This window comes from Budorcas taxicolor, chromosome 18, assembly GCF_023091745.1.
Source record: "Budorcas taxicolor isolate Tak-1 chromosome 18, Takin1.1, whole genome shotgun sequence".
Lineage (NCBI taxonomy): Eukaryota > Metazoa > Chordata > Mammalia > Artiodactyla > Bovidae > Budorcas > Budorcas taxicolor.
The window spans coordinates 65,749,894-65,765,227 of NC_068927.1; the positions used below are offsets into that span (position 1 = coordinate 65,749,894).

Genomic DNA, 15,334 nt, shown 5'->3' on the forward strand with positions numbered 1-15,334 from the left:
GACTGCCTTCTTATCAGGTGTGATTTCCTTGTAAAAGAGGATGCTCCTAGCAGGACGGCTAGATTAAATACAGGATCACCAGTGAAAGTTAAATGTCAAATAAAGAAATACATTTCTATCAAAGAGCTGTGTCTTTTCTCTTCTAAGACTTTGCTACACAGAGTAGGTGATGGCTGTGGTTTTGTCTATGTGGCCATTATGTTGAGATATGTTCCCTTTGTACTAGTTTGGATACTGCTTCCTTAGGTATTTAGAAAAAGAAGGCTTCTTAAATTGATAAGTGACATTCTTTTCCCCTGCTGCTGCTAAGTCGCTTCAGTCGTGTCCGACTCTGTGTGACCCCGAAGACGGCAGCCCACCAGGCTCCCCCGTCCCTGGGATTCTCCAGGCAAGAACGCTGGAATGGGTTGCCAATTCCTTCTCCAATGCATGAAAGTGAAAAGTGAACGTGAAGTTGCTCAGTCGTGTCCTCCTCTTAGCGACCCCATGGACTGCAGCCCACCAGGCTCCTCCGCCCATGGGATTTTCCAGGCAAGAGCACTGGAGTGGGATGCCATTGCCTTCTTTTTCCCTAGTGGTGTACAGCCTCTGGTTTCTGTGATGCCTCTCTGAAATGGCTTCTTACAGTTGATCTCATCAGCTGATTTTCGACAAAATTCTCTGATGACTTATTTCATGAGGAAAGAGACAAGATTAGGTAACCCAATTTGATTACAACCATCGGATTACAGTTATTGGACTGCCTCACTGTTTCCAAGCAGAGAGAAAAAATTCATTAGATCAGGAAAATCAGTTTCCCCAAGAAATGCCATCCATGAAGTCTAAAATAAATAAAATACATAGGAGAACGTTTACTACCAAACCAATATGGTGGCCTCTCTAATGGTTCTTCCTGTTGGAGTCTCCACAGGAAACTGAATCTACCCAGATTATCCAAAGTGGTTCTTTCCATGCCCTTTATCCAATCACTGGGATGATGAGGTTATGGCCAGAAACCCCTGCAGTTTCACCCAACTCTCTATAAATACAGACATTTCGGCTCCAGACACACTTTGAGAGCCAGTCCCTGACCTGAGGAGGCTGAAGGCAAGAAACCTCGAAGGGGTAAGTGATGAGTGGGCACGTCCAAGGAGAAGGCTTAGAAATGAGGACACACGGGTGGGTTTCAGAAAGGTCTGGCATTCTGCTCATCTTGCATTAGCTGGGAGACTTGTGACAGGAGATCTTCCTCTAACCCCACATGAACAAGGGTTAATCGAGCTCTTCTGTGAGGGGAGGAGAATGTTTCCACACGTGGTGCTGTGAGGTGGCTCGTTTTCTTCAGGGGTTTCTGAGCAGTGACCCTATCGCCATTTAAAAACTACATATATATTTATTATTAGTTTTAAAAGATTTTTCTATTAATTTTTTATTTTTACTTTACTTTACAATACTGTATTGGTTTTGCCATACATTGACACATTGACATGAATCCACCACAGGTGTACATGGGTTCCCAAACATGAACCCCCCCTCCCACCTCCCTCCCCATAACATCTCTCTGGGTCATCCCCGTGCACCAGCCCCAAGCATGCTGTATCCTGCATCGGACATAGACTGGCGATTCGATTCTTACATGATAGTATACATGTTTCAATGCCATTCTCCCAAATATTCCCACCCTCTCCCTCTCCCTCTGAGTCCAAAAGTCCCCTATACACTTCTGTGTCTTTTTTGCTGTCTTGTATACAGGGTCATCATTGCCATCTTTCTAAATTCCATATATATGTGTTAGTATACTGTATTGGTGTTTTTCTTTCTGGCTTACTTCACTCTGTATAATCGGCTCCAGTTTCATCCATCTCATCAGAACTGATTCAATAAAAGCCATATGATTATCTCAATAGATGCAGAGAAGGCCTTTGACAAAATTCAACATCCATTTACGATAAAAAAAAAAACTCTCCAGAAAGCAGGAATAGAAGGAACACACCTCAACATAACAATAGCTATATATGACAAACCCACAGCAAACATTATCCTCAATGGTGAAAAATTGAAAGCATTTCCCCTAAAGTCAGGAACAAGACAAGGGTGCCCACTTTCACCGCTACTATTCAACATAGTTCTGGAAGTTTTGGCCACAGCAGTCAGAGCAGAAAAAGAAATAAAAGGAATCCAGAGTGGAAAAGAAGAAGTAAAACTCTCACTGTTTGCAGATGACATGATCCTCTACATAGAAAACCCTAAAGACTCCACCAGAAAATTACTAGAGCTAATCAATGAATATAGTAAAGTTGCAGGATATAAAATCAACACACAGAAATCCCTTGCATTTCTATACACTAATAATGAGAAAGTAGAAAAAGAAATTAAGGAAACAATTTTATTCACCATTGCAACGAAAAGAATAAAATACTTAGGAATATATCTACCTAAAGAAACTAAAGACCCATATATAGAAAACTATAAAACACTGATGAAAGAAATCAAAGGGGACACTAATAGATGGAGAAATATACCATGTTCATGGATCAGAAGAATCAATATAGTGAATATGAGTATACTACCGAAAGCAATTTACAAATTCAATGCAATCCCTATCAAGCTACCAGCGATATTTTTCACAGAACTAGAACAAATAATTTCAAGATTTGTATGGAAATACAAAAAAACCTCGAATAGCCAAAGCAATCTTGAGAAATAAGAATAGAACTGGAGGAATCAACTTGCCTGACTTCAGGCTCTACTACAAAGCCACAGTCATCAAGACAGTATGGTACTGGCACAAAGACAGAAATATAGATCAATGGAACAAAATAGAAAGCCCAGAGATAAATCCACACACATATGGACACCTTATCTTCGACAAAGGAGGCAAGAATATACAATGGAGTAAAGACAATCTCTTTAACAAGCGGTGCTGGGAAAACTGGTCAACCACTTGTAAAAAAATGAAACTAGATCGCTTTCTAACACCACACACAAAAACAAACTCAAAATGGCTTAAAGATCTAAATGTAAGACCAGAAACGATAAAACTCCTAGAGGAGAACATAGGCAAAACACTCTCCGACATAAATCACAGCAGGATCCTCTATGATCCACCTCCCAGAATACTGGAAATAAAAGCTAAAATAAACAAATGGGATCGAATTAAAATTAAAAGCTTCTGCACAACAAAGGAAAATATAAGCAAGGTGAAAAGACAGCCTTCTGAATGGGAGAAAATAATAGCAACTGACAAACAATTAATCTCAAAAATATACAAGCAACTTGTGCAGCTCAATTCCAGAAAAATAAACGACCCAATCAAAAAATGGGCCAAAGAACTAAATAGACATTTCTCCAAAGAAGACATACGGATGGCTAACAAACACATGAAAAGATGCTCAACATCACTCATTATTAGAGAAATGCAAATCAAAACCACACTGAGGTACCACTTCACAGCAGTCAGAATGTCTGCGATCCAAAAATCTGCAAGCAATAAATGCTGGAGATGGTGTGGAGAAAAGGGAACCCTCCTACACTGTTGGTGGGAATGCAAACTAGTACAGCCACTATGGAGAACAGTGTGGAGATTCCTTAAAAAATTGCAAATAGAACTGCCTTATGACCCAGCAATCCCACTGCTGGGCATACACAGCGAGGAAACCAGAATTGAAAGAGACACATGTACCCCAATGTTCATCGCCGAGAGCCCCGGATCCACACAAGAGGGGCCACTGCAGTGAGAACCCTATGCCCGGACTGGAGAGGAGCCTGCCTTGCATTTCATGCAAGGATGGGCTCAATAAAGGACAGAAATGGTATGGACCCAACAGAAGCAGAAGATATTAAGAAGAGGGGGCAAGAACACACAGAACTATAGAAAAAACATCTTCATGACCCAGATAATCCCGAAGGTGTGATCACTCACCTAAAGCCACACATCCTGGAATGTCACGTCAAGTGGGCCTTAGGGAGAATCACTATGAACAAAGCTAGTGGAGGGGATGGTATTCGAATTGAGCTATTTCAAATCCTCAGAGATGATGCTGTGAAAGTGTTGCACTCAATATGTCAGCAAATTTGGAAAACTCAGCAGTGGCCACAGGACTGGAAAAGGTCACTTTCCATTCCAATCCCAAAGAAAGGCAATGCCAAAGAATATTCAAACCACCGCACAATTGTACTCATCTCACACGCTAGCAAAGTAACGCTCAAAATTCTCCAAGCCAGTCTTCAACAGTACATGAACCATGAACTTCCAGATGTTCAAGCTGGATTTAGAAAAGGCAGAGGAACCAGAGATCAAATTGCCAACATCAATTAGATCATTGGAAAAGCAAGAGAGTTCCAGAGAAACATCTGCTTTATTGATTATGCCAAAGCCTTTGACTGCGTGGATCGCAATAACTGTGGAAAATCCTTAGACAGAAATATCAGACTTCTTGAACTGCCTCCTGAGAAGTCTGTATGCAGGTCAGGAAGCAACAGTTAGAAGTGGACTTGCAACAACAGACTGAATCCAAATTGGGAAAGGAGTACGTAAAGGCTGTATACTGTCACCCTGCTTATTTAACTTAAATGCAGAGTACATCATGAGACAAGCTGGGCTGGATGAAACACAAGCTGGAATCAAGATTTCCAGGAGTAATATCAATAACCTCAGATACGCAGATGACACCACCCTTATGGCAGAAAGCCAAGAAGAACCAGAGTCTCCTGATGAAAGTGAAAGTGGAGAGTGAAAAACTTGGCTTAAAACTCAACATTCAGAAAACTAAGATCATGGCATCCGGTCCTATCCATCACTTCATGGCAAATAGATGGGGAAACAGTGGAAACAGTGAGAGAATTTATTCTGGGGGCAGGGGGCGGCTCCAAAATCACTGCAGATGGTGACTGCAGCCATGAAATTAAAAGACTCTTGTTCCTGGGAAGAAAAGTGATGACCAACCTAGACAGCATATTATAAAACACAGACATTACTTTGCCAACCAACGTCCGTCTAGTCAAGCCATGGTTTTTCCAGTAGTCATGTATGGATGGGAGAGTTGGACTTAAAAAAAGTTGAGCGGCAGAAAGCTGATGCTTTTGAACTGTGGTGTTGGAGAAGACTCTTGAGTGTCCTTTGAACTGCAAGTAGATCCAACCAGTCCATCCTAAAGGAAATCAGTCCTGAATATTCATTGGAAGGACTGACGCTGAAGCTGAAACTCCAATACATTGGCCACCTGATGCAAAAAACTGACTCATTTGAAAAGACCCTGATGCTGGGAAAGATTGAAGGCGGGAGGGGAAGGGGACAACAGAGGATGAGATTGCTGGATGGCATCACTGACTCAATGGACAAAAGTTTGAGTAAACTCCAGGAGTGGTAATGGACAGGGAGGCCTCATGTGCTGTGGTTCACGGGGTCTCAAAGTGTCGGACTCGACTGAACAACTGAACGGAACTGAACCCATAGATGCAAGAAGTAGATGAATGGATTGCCAGAGGTAAGGGGGAAGGTGGGCAGACAATGGGGAGGGACTGTTCATGATTCACATTTTGTTCTTGGGGTGATGAAAAAAGTTAGAAGTAGACAAAATTGACAGTTGCACAAAATTGTGAACGAACGTGGTGGAACAAGATTGCACACTTTATAAAAGAGGCAAAATTGCACGTTGCCTGTTTCATGACCATAACAAGTATCTGATGAGGAACTTTATTTTCTTCGGATCCTTTTGTGCATCCCTTCCTTCGAGCTAACAAATACCCTGGTGACAGCAAGGAAATGTTTTGGGTGGACAATCTTTGCTGAATATTTCCAACGTCACTATATTACATGGAATTCAGTGTTTAAATAGTCTTCCTCGTATTTTTTTTCCCCAGAAGAATCATGACTGAGAGCCTTGCCTGGTGGCTTGTCTTGACCAAATAATGTAAAACCTGGCATTGCTGTTAATATCCATTTGAGGAGTCTCACACATTGTAAATTTCTTGAAAGTACAGCAAAGAACAACATAGTCCCAGACTACAGAAGTCAAAATCTAGGGAGCCATTCAGACATTTGAACCTTTTCTTCCTGGAAAGGTGGATGTCAGAAGAATGATGGATGGACTAATGTCCATTCAATATGAGATATTGTACCCGTGAGGGAATGGTATGGGGTTTGGGATGAGGAATGTAGAGGAGATGGAAGGGTGGAATAAAATGAAACTAATGCTGTTCATTTATCTTTTGTCCCCATTCTTCAGAAAAGTGAATACGTTGCTAACGAAAGGTAGAGGAAATCCCTTTACATACGGGTGAATTTGTCATGGGCGTCTAGAAGCACATGCTAGACATTTTGGTAGTAAATTCCTCAGTCACTATGGTTAAAGAATGTACATTTTTTGTCAAGTCCTGGAATAGTCCCAGACAGCCCCTAATCAGAACCACCAGTGTCTGTGCCACACCAAAATGTACTTACTGAAAAGCCAGACTGCAACCCGAAATGTGGCACATTCCCTACAGAACATACAGGATTCTGACCTTGTCCGAGATCTCTACATGCGGAATTTATAAAGGGCTGTTTAGTCGCTCACTTGTGTCCAACTCTGCCATTCCATGGACTGTAGCCCACCAGGGTCTTCTGGCCATTGAATTTTCCAGGCAAGAAAACTGGGGTGGCTTGGCCATTTCCTTCTGCGAGAGATTGTCCCAACCCAGGGAGTGAACCCACGCCTCCTGCCTTGGCAGGTAGATTCTTTACCACTGAGCCACCAGGGACACGTAGGTGACCCAAACTGGTTAGAACTGTCAGATACCTATGCCGTGACTCCTTCCAACTCTCCAGGCAAATGAGAAAGTACTTTCTGGACCAGGAAAATCAACCTTCCTGCCAAGAGGAGCCTGGGCTTCCCTGGTGGTACAGAATCTGCTTGCCATGCGGGAGACCTGGGTTCGCTCCCTGGGCTGGAGAAGGGAACGGTACCCACTCCAGTCTTCTGGCCTGGAGAATTCCATGGAATGTATCTCCACGGGGTCACAAAGGGTGGGACTTGACTGAAAGACTCCCACTTTACCTCCTTCCCAGCTGAGCCTCAAGGCAAGCCCAAGAACACTGGAGTGGGTAGCCTGTCCCTTCTCCAGCGGATCTTCCTGACCCAGGAATGACACCAGCGTCTCCTGCACTGCAGGCAGACTCTTTACCAACTGAGCTATGGGAGAAGTCTCCCACAAAACCACCATGGAGGCCTCTTTGATAAATTGTGTTTTTTCCTGGTTCAGTGCTCGTGTGAAACTGGATCCATGGATAAATTGGATTATCTAGAATGAGGTCATATGAATGGGTTGACCCACCCTTACACAATCACTGTGCTGATGGGGTAACAAGTAGCGACCCTTACCATTTCCCCCGGCTCTCTATAAATAGAGACCTTTCAGCCCCCAACACACTCTGATAGCCAGTCACCGACTTGTGGAAGCTGACAGCAAGAGGGCTCAAAGGAGGTAAGTGATGAGTGAGAACGTCTAAGGAGAAGGTTTGGGAATCAGTACAGAAAGAGGTGGGGGGTTTCAGAAGGCTGGGTTTTCTACTCACCTTGCATCAGCTCAAAGACCTTGTGAAAGCAGTGGGTCTCCCTTAAACTCTGTATTAACCATGGCTGAGCCGGAGCTCTCTGTGAGGGGGGAGAGTGTTGCCACCCTCCATGGTGTGGCGTGGTGCAATTATTCCACAAGGCTTTCTGAACCTCGGCCCCCTGGCCTAAGCAGAGATGTTCGTCTGCATTCATTTGTGTTAACCTGCACAGAGAGAACCTCCCGGATCTACAGTAGAGAACGAAACTGTCCCAATTTCCATTTGAGAAAACGGACCCCCCAACTTTTGTCCATTTAGAAATCCGAATCCGGAGATGGGCAGCATGGACGCCTATGAGCAGGTCCAAAAGGGACCCCTGAAGCTGAAAGGAGTCCCAGAGCTTGGCGTGACTAAGCGGAAGAAGAAAAAGGACAGAGACAAGGCAAAACTCCTGCAAACGATGGGAAAAATCCAGGAGAACCAGGAGGAGGAGCTGAGGCGCCACCTTCACAAGCGGACCCCAGCCCAGGTGGCCTTTGAGAAGATGCAGGAGACGCGACAGATGGAGAGGGTCCTGAAGAAAGCATCCACATCCCACAAGCAGAGAGTGGAGGACTTCAACAGACACCTGGACACGCTCACGGAGCACTATGACATCCCCAAAGTCAGCTGGACCAAGTAGCTGCCCCACCCAGGAGACGGACTATTGTCCAGGGGAAGCAAGAAGCAGGGTTGGGGTCACCTCTGGAGCCTTTGGAAACATTCTTTTACACACATCCTCTCGAGCCTTCTGCTGAGCCCGTGCTTATCAAAGTAATGGGCCCTTACTCTGGAACTGCAATAAAGAGAGATGGCTCTTTAACTCTAAATTAAAAAAAAAAAAAGCAACATCCATGTCCAATGGTTCATGCAGCCTCTGGACCTGTGTGTTCACCAGGAGACCCACGAGGACGAGAAGCCCTAGGCTGTGATCTCTGCCCCAAGAAGTTCACCCACGACTCCACACTGCTTGCTCACCAGAGGACCCACACCCAAGAGAAGCCTTTCTGCTCTGAGCACTGTGACAAAGCTTTCAACACAATGGGAACCTCCGTGTTCACACTCTGGCTTGAGCCCTGCGTGTTCCCGAGTGTCACCGGCCTTCCGATCCCTGGCTTCTGTCATCCCCAGAGGAAACCCATTCCGAATGGTTGGCCCAGGAACCTGCCCTCGGGTCCAAGTCCCTTCTGCGCCAAGAAGGAAATTCACAATGATTTGTCAATTCTGTACACAAAGGGTGGATAACGTGAACAGTTTTGGAGGATGTTGGCTCCAGGGGGGTTCCATTCAGTGAATGAGGGGGATATTTGAGTGATGGCTTATGGTTCCCTTCGGATGTTGTTTTCCACTTTAGTGTAGCCTGTTTCACTAAGTTTTTGTTTTGTTATTCTCCTCATGAAAGCATGTCTCATTAGTTGCCCGTACTTCATCACGAAACTGAGCCTACTGTTGACCGCCTTCCTGCTAGGCGGTACGTCACTGTAAAACTGCACCCTCCTGGCACAGAGGCCAGGCTCTCCAGTGGAATTTCAATTTCAAATAAACACATTTCTGTCAAAGAGTGCTCTGCGTATTTTCTAAGACTTTTCTACATGGAATAGGTGATAGCCCTGGTTTTGCCTACATGGCTGTTATTATGCTGTGATAGATTCACTCACTCCATACTTGTTCGGGTATTTCTTCCCGAGGTGTTTAGAGACAGGAAGGCTTCCGAAGGTGATAGGTGTCACTCTTCTTTCCTATTGGTGGGCAACTTCTAGTCTTCAAAAAGGCTGCTTAGAAGTCGGTTCTTCTCACACCTTGGCTCATCTGCTGATTTTAGAAAACCCTTTTAAGACTTCTCTCTCAGGAACAGAGAGGAGTCAAACCCATCTGGCTCCCACCATCATGTCCCTGACTCTGTCAAACCCTCCTGGCAGTGAGACAAAAAATTCACGAGATCATTAAAACCAATCCGTTCACCGCAAAACCACCCCCAAAGTCCCAAATAAATAAAATCCGAAAAGAAACCGAGGCATTTCCCCAGCGGTCCAGCGGTTGAGACTCGGGGCTTCCGCTGCGGGCGGCGTGGTTTCCTTCCGCGGTCTGGGAACTGAGATCCAACGCGCCTCCCTGCTTGGCCGAGCGCAAAACCAAGCAACAATACACAGAATGGATCACTCAGCCACTGTGGAGGCCTCCTTAGCGCATCGTGGTTTCTCCCGAGCGAGTTTCCAAGGGCAAGCGAATCCCTGGTCATCGAGGAAAGCGGGAGGGTCGATGGTGTTTGCCCCGCCCTTACGCCATCCAGGCGCTGATTGGGCAAGAGGCCGGGAAGTGCGGCATCGCCTCCCGCTGCAGGGAGACGCTTGTCCGCCTGCCGAGTTCGAGGGCAAGTCCCCAGCTGAGGCGGACCCAGGCGAGAAGGCTTCAAGGAGGTAATTGATGGGGACTGTCTAAAGAGAACGCGAGAAAGTCAGGGCACGTGGAAGTGGGTTTCACTAAGTCCTGGCTTTCTGTTCACCTTGCATTCGCTCAGAGACCGTGTGAAATCCAGCGACCGCCCTCCGGCCACACATACACCGTGGTTCATTCGTGGAACGCTTCGGGGAATGAGGTCGTTTCCGCACTCCACGGGGTCCTGTGGTGTGGTTCATTTTTTCAACAAGGGCTTTTAAGCACTGCCCTGGGGACATTTTTGACTACGCAGTTTCTTGTTGTAGTCTAAGATGGATGTCGGGAGAATAGAATGGATTCTTGTCCCTGGTATGAAATACTGCAGGGGGACTCATGCCCAGTATTGGGCTGAGGGATGGTAGGGTGGATGAAAATAAACTAATTGGCAACATTCTTCTTTTTTTCTTTTTTGCCCCCCCCGAATACTGAATCTCTTACTGAGGAAAAGCAAGAGGAAGGTCCTGTCTATCGGGGTCAGTTGGGCACCCACTTCTAGAAGCATTTGTCCAGAGTCCTACTGAAAACTCTGCAGTCAGTATGGCTGAGAACCAGACAGGGGCTCGTGGCCGCCTCGCGGACAGCCCCGGCGCAGAGTCGCCAGCGTCTGCGCCACGCCAGGACACCGGAAGGGAAAAGCCCGACTCCGCCCTTGAAGAGTTGCGCGTCCGCTTCAGAAGGTTCAGCAGCTCGGAAGAATCCGACCCGATCAAGGCTCTGAGGAGGCTGCGTGAACTCTGCGGTCTGTGGCTGAGGCCGGATCTTCACACCAAGGAGTAGATGGTGGACAGGCTGGTGCTGGAGCAGTTCGTGCTGTGCATGCCGCCGGAGATCCAGGTCTTAGTCAGAAGTAGTGGTGCCGAGACTTGTAAGGATCTGGAGGAGGTGCTGAGAAATAAGCAGAAACTGAAGAAGTGGGTGAGTAGGACCCTAGGGACCCTGTGAGAGAGGGAACGGTGGGAAGATGGGCTGCGAGCTGGGAGATGAAGCAGAAGGACCAGAGGGCTTGGCTCGAAATCAGTGCTTCCCACAGGGGTGCGCGCTTGCCTGTGGCGTCACGGGAGATGTTTCTGTCGGTCCTCACTTTGAGGGTGTTGCTCTTTCAAATGTCACTTCCAGGAGGTGGGCTCCTAGACTGGGATACGCAATGAATGCCTTTTTGGATCCTGTGAAGGGAGACAGATCCTATTTGATTTTTTTTCTACAGACTGTAGTCCGTGTCCAAGGCGAGGATTATTTGATGCCAGTCTCGGATGTTGAGATGTTAGGATCTGAGGTCAGTGAGGGGCACGATGGGGGAGACGGAGCCAGGGAGCCCCAGTCTACAGTCAGTGTCGTCCCTCCAGACGAGGGCCAGCAGGAGCGCCAAGACGGGCAGCATCTGCCAGGAGCCAAGGACCTGTCGAGGGGGCAGGTGAGTGTGATGTCTTGACCTACAGTCTGGGAGCAGGTTGAAGAGGGTCGGGTGGGCGTGGCTGCGAAAGTAATTGGGAGAACTTGGCAAAGGACAAGAATGGACCCACTGCGTGCCGGAATTCCCATGGTTGCATTCCATGCCCAGCCGTTTTCCAGCCAGTGTGAGAATGAAGACTCACCCATTTTCCTAGTGCTTCACCATGGAAGCTTGTGGCCATAAGCACGAGGACAGAGGAGTCCTGTTTCCACGGGATGGTGCTGGGTCAGTTCGTCAGGCGTAAATGGGCTCAGAGCTGTTTTACCCATGATGGATTTCGTCAGAGGCACTTACTATTGGGGAATATTGTAAATTGAATTGAATATTGAATTGAATAAAAAATTCCCAGTTGGAGTCATTCCCGCCCCGCCCCAGAAGATTTTGGAGTATGTCTGGAGAGAGTGGATTTTTTGGCAGCGTGAATCGGGGGAGGAGATGCTACGGATTTCTCATGAATAGAGACCAGCTATACTGCTTATCATCTTGTGCCCCAGGCCACCCTCCATGAGGAGGACAAATCCAGGCAACGTATCAACAAGTGGTGAAGTCAGGAGCCCTAGAGCCAGAGTCCTCTGCTTGCAGAGTCAGGGGCAGGGAGGATTTGAGATGAGGTGGAGACATATGTGCAAGACAGTTGGCAGTGCCAGCTGTGAAATCTGGACTTGATTGCCAGAGGTGGTCGGTATAGATCAAGGACAGTCATGGGAATCAGGAGAGGACTGCCAGTCAGGGTGATGGGAAGCAGTCAGGGCATATCCCCCAAACTGATATTCAGAAAGCTGGAGTCTTAGATCAGGGTACTAGGGGGGTGGGGAAAGAGGAGACAGAGCTTGCCATGGGCTAAGGCAGTGGGATTGACTCTGCTTGGTTGCCCCTTGTCAGGGCCAGAAAGCTCTCCCGCCAGAGACCATTCCTGAAACAGGTGAACTGGAGGGTCAGATGCCCTCCAAGGAGAACTTGGAGAAGGACCTGCTGGAAGACACAGGAGTGACAAGAACCCTTCCGCCTCAAGAGCCTGAACTTCTGCAGGATGGTGGTGAGTATTAAACACTTGGAGACCACAGGAGGTAATGACTGCCTCCACTGATGTCCAGGAAGGGGTGCCCAGCACTTCCATCCCTTGGTGTTGGGGCCGGGTAGGAGTTGGTTCTCCTGTGCCAACCTTCTCCGTCATCAATGTTCCAGAGTGTTTCATCAGCGAGACTCAGGTAGTTTGGTCGATGGGAAGTGTGTGGCGAAGATTAGGGATGGTTCCAATGAGGCTGGCACCATGGAAAATGCTCCTTGATAAATATGGTGCTGAATCTCTTCTTTCAGCAGATTCTGGGAGGGCAGAGAGAGAGGGGAGAGTCCCCAGGAAGGAACTGATACTTCAGATGTGGCTCCTGAACCCTTTCCTCCTGTGTTCCAGAGGGAGACGTTTCCACTACGAGTGGATCCAGACGAGGTCCTCTGAAGAATCGCAGACACGTCCTAAGGAAACGGGACAGCAGCTCCACTTGCCAAGATGAGCGTTCAGAAGCAGCCACGTGTTTGGACCAAGGAGAGCTCTCAGGACAGCTTGGGCCCCATTCCGTTGGTTCATCTGGCACCGTGGGACCCACCAGTGTTCCTGAGGGAGCAGAAACCCCGGGTTGGGCACCCTCTGAATGCAGGGTTTGCAAAAAGAGCTTTCCTTATCAATCTCAGCTTACCCTGCACCAGAGGACACACACAGGAGAGAGGCCCTTTCAGTGCGACATCTGTGCCAAAGGGTTCATGCAGCCTTCGGACCTGCGGGTTCACAAGCGGATCCACACTGGCGAGAAGCCCTACAGCTGTGATCTCTGCCTCAAGAAGTTCACCCACTACTCCACACTGCGCACTCACAAGAGGACCCACACCCAGGAGAAGCCTTTCCGCTGTGAGCAGTGTGACAGAGCCTTCAGCCGCCTAGGGAACCTCAACGTTCACCGACGCATCCACTCTGGGGTCAAGCCCTACGTGTGCCCCGAGTGTCACCGTGCCTTCCGTCAGCTGGGCGCTTTGAAACGCCACCAGAAAATCCATTCCAAATGACTGGCTCAGGACCCTGCCCTCAGTGCCAGGTCTTTTCTGTTTTAATGAGAAAATTTAGAATGTTTGCCACCTGTGTGATACAAAGTGTGGATGACCAGGGAAGAGCTTAGGAAGATACGGGAACCCAGTGGGGTTCCATTTACGTGAAATAAGATATTTGAATGATGACTTATTTTTCCCTTTGGATTTTGTTTTCTGCTTTGCTATAGACTATAGTTTTCCTTTTCATTTGTTTATTTTCAATTGGAGGATAATTGCCTTACGATGTGAGACTATGGTTTTCTTACACGTGTTTGCTTTGTGTTCTTGTTCTTCCCTTGATGCTGTGTCTCACTGGTCATCAGAACCTCATCATCAGAGTGAGGCTACTGCCGACTGCCTTCTTATCAGGTGTGATTTCCTTGTAAAAGAGGATGCTCCTAGCAGGACGGCTAGATTAAATACAGGATCACCAGTGAAAGTTAAATGTCAAATAAAGAAATACATTTCTATCAAAGAGCTGTGTCTTTTCTCTTCTAAGACTTTGCTACACAGAGTAGGTGATGGCTGTGGTTTTGTCTATGTGGCCATTATGTTGAGATATGTTCCCTTTGTACTAGTTTGCACACTGCTTCCTTAGGTATTTAGAAAAAGAAGGCTTCTTAAATTGATAAGTGACATTCTTTTCCCCTGCTGCTGCTAAGTCGCTTCAGTCGTGTCCGACTCTGTGTGACCCCGAAGACGGCAGCCCACCAGGCTCCCCCGTCCCTGGGATTCTCCAGGCAAGAACGCTGGAATGGGTTGCCAATTCCTTCTCCAATGCATGAAAGTGAAAAGTGAACGTGAAGTTGCTCAGTCGTGTCCTCCTCTTAGCGACCCCATGGACTGCAGCCCACCAGGCTCCTCCGCCCATGGGATTTTCCAGGCAAGAGCACTGGAGTGGGATGCCATTGCCTTCTTTTTCCCTAGTGGTGTACAGCCTCTGGTTTCTGTGATGCCTCTCTGAAATGGCTTCTTACAGTTGATCTCATCAGCTGATTTTCGACAAAATTCTCTGATGACTTATTTCATGAGGAAAGAGACAAGATTAGGTAACCCAATTTGATTACAACCATCGGATTACAGTTATTGGACTGCCTCACTGTTTCCAAGCAGAGAGAAAAAATTCATTAGATCAGGAAAATCAGTTTCCCCAAGAAATGCCATCCATGAAGTCTAAAATAAATAAAATACATAGGAGAACGTTTACTACCAAACCAATATGGTGGCCTCTCTAATGGTTCTTCCTGTTGGAGTCTCCACAGGAAACTGAATCTACCCAGATTATCCAAAGTGGTTCTTTCCATGCCCTTTATCCAATCACTGGGATGATGAGGTTATGGCCAGAAACCCCTGCAGTTTCACCCAACTCTCTATAAATACAGACATTTCGGCTCCAGACACACTTTGAGAGCCAGTCCCTGACCTGAGGAGGCTGAAGGCAAGAAACCTCGAAGGGGTAAGTGATGAGTGGGCACGTCCAAGGAGAAGGCTTAGAAATGAGGACACACGGGTGGGTTTCAGAAAGGTCTGGCATTCTGCTCATCTTGCATTAGCTGGGAGACTTGTGACAGGAGATCTTCCTCTAACCCCACATGAACAAGGGTTAATCGAGCTCTTCTGTGAGGGGAGGAGAATGTTTCCACACGTGGTGCTGTGAGGTGGCTCGTTTTCTTCAGGGGTTTCTGAGCAGTGACCCTATCGCCATTTAAAAACTACATATATATTTATTATTAGTTTTAAAAGATTTTTCTATTAATTTTTTATTTTTACTTTACTTTACAACACTGTATTGGTTTTGCCATACATTGACACATTGA

General features: G+C 46.9%; 1 protein-coding gene and 1 pseudogene across 1 annotated transcript; both read left to right on the forward strand.

The window, feature by feature from the left end:
* The first annotated feature begins 7,856 nt into the window (after positions 1-7,856).
* LOC128062866 (protein FAM32A-like) lies at positions 7,857-8,195 on the forward strand. Its single transcript, XM_052655300.1, has one exon. It carries the CDS (start codon positions 7,857-7,859, stop codon positions 8,193-8,195), a length of 339 nt encoding a protein of 112 aa, XP_052511260.1.
* Positions 8,196-10,525: 2,330 nt separating this feature from the next.
* On the forward strand, positions 10,526-13,496 carry LOC128062844 (zinc finger and SCAN domain-containing protein 5B-like; annotated as a pseudogene).
* Positions 13,497-15,334: the final 1,838 nt, after the last annotated feature.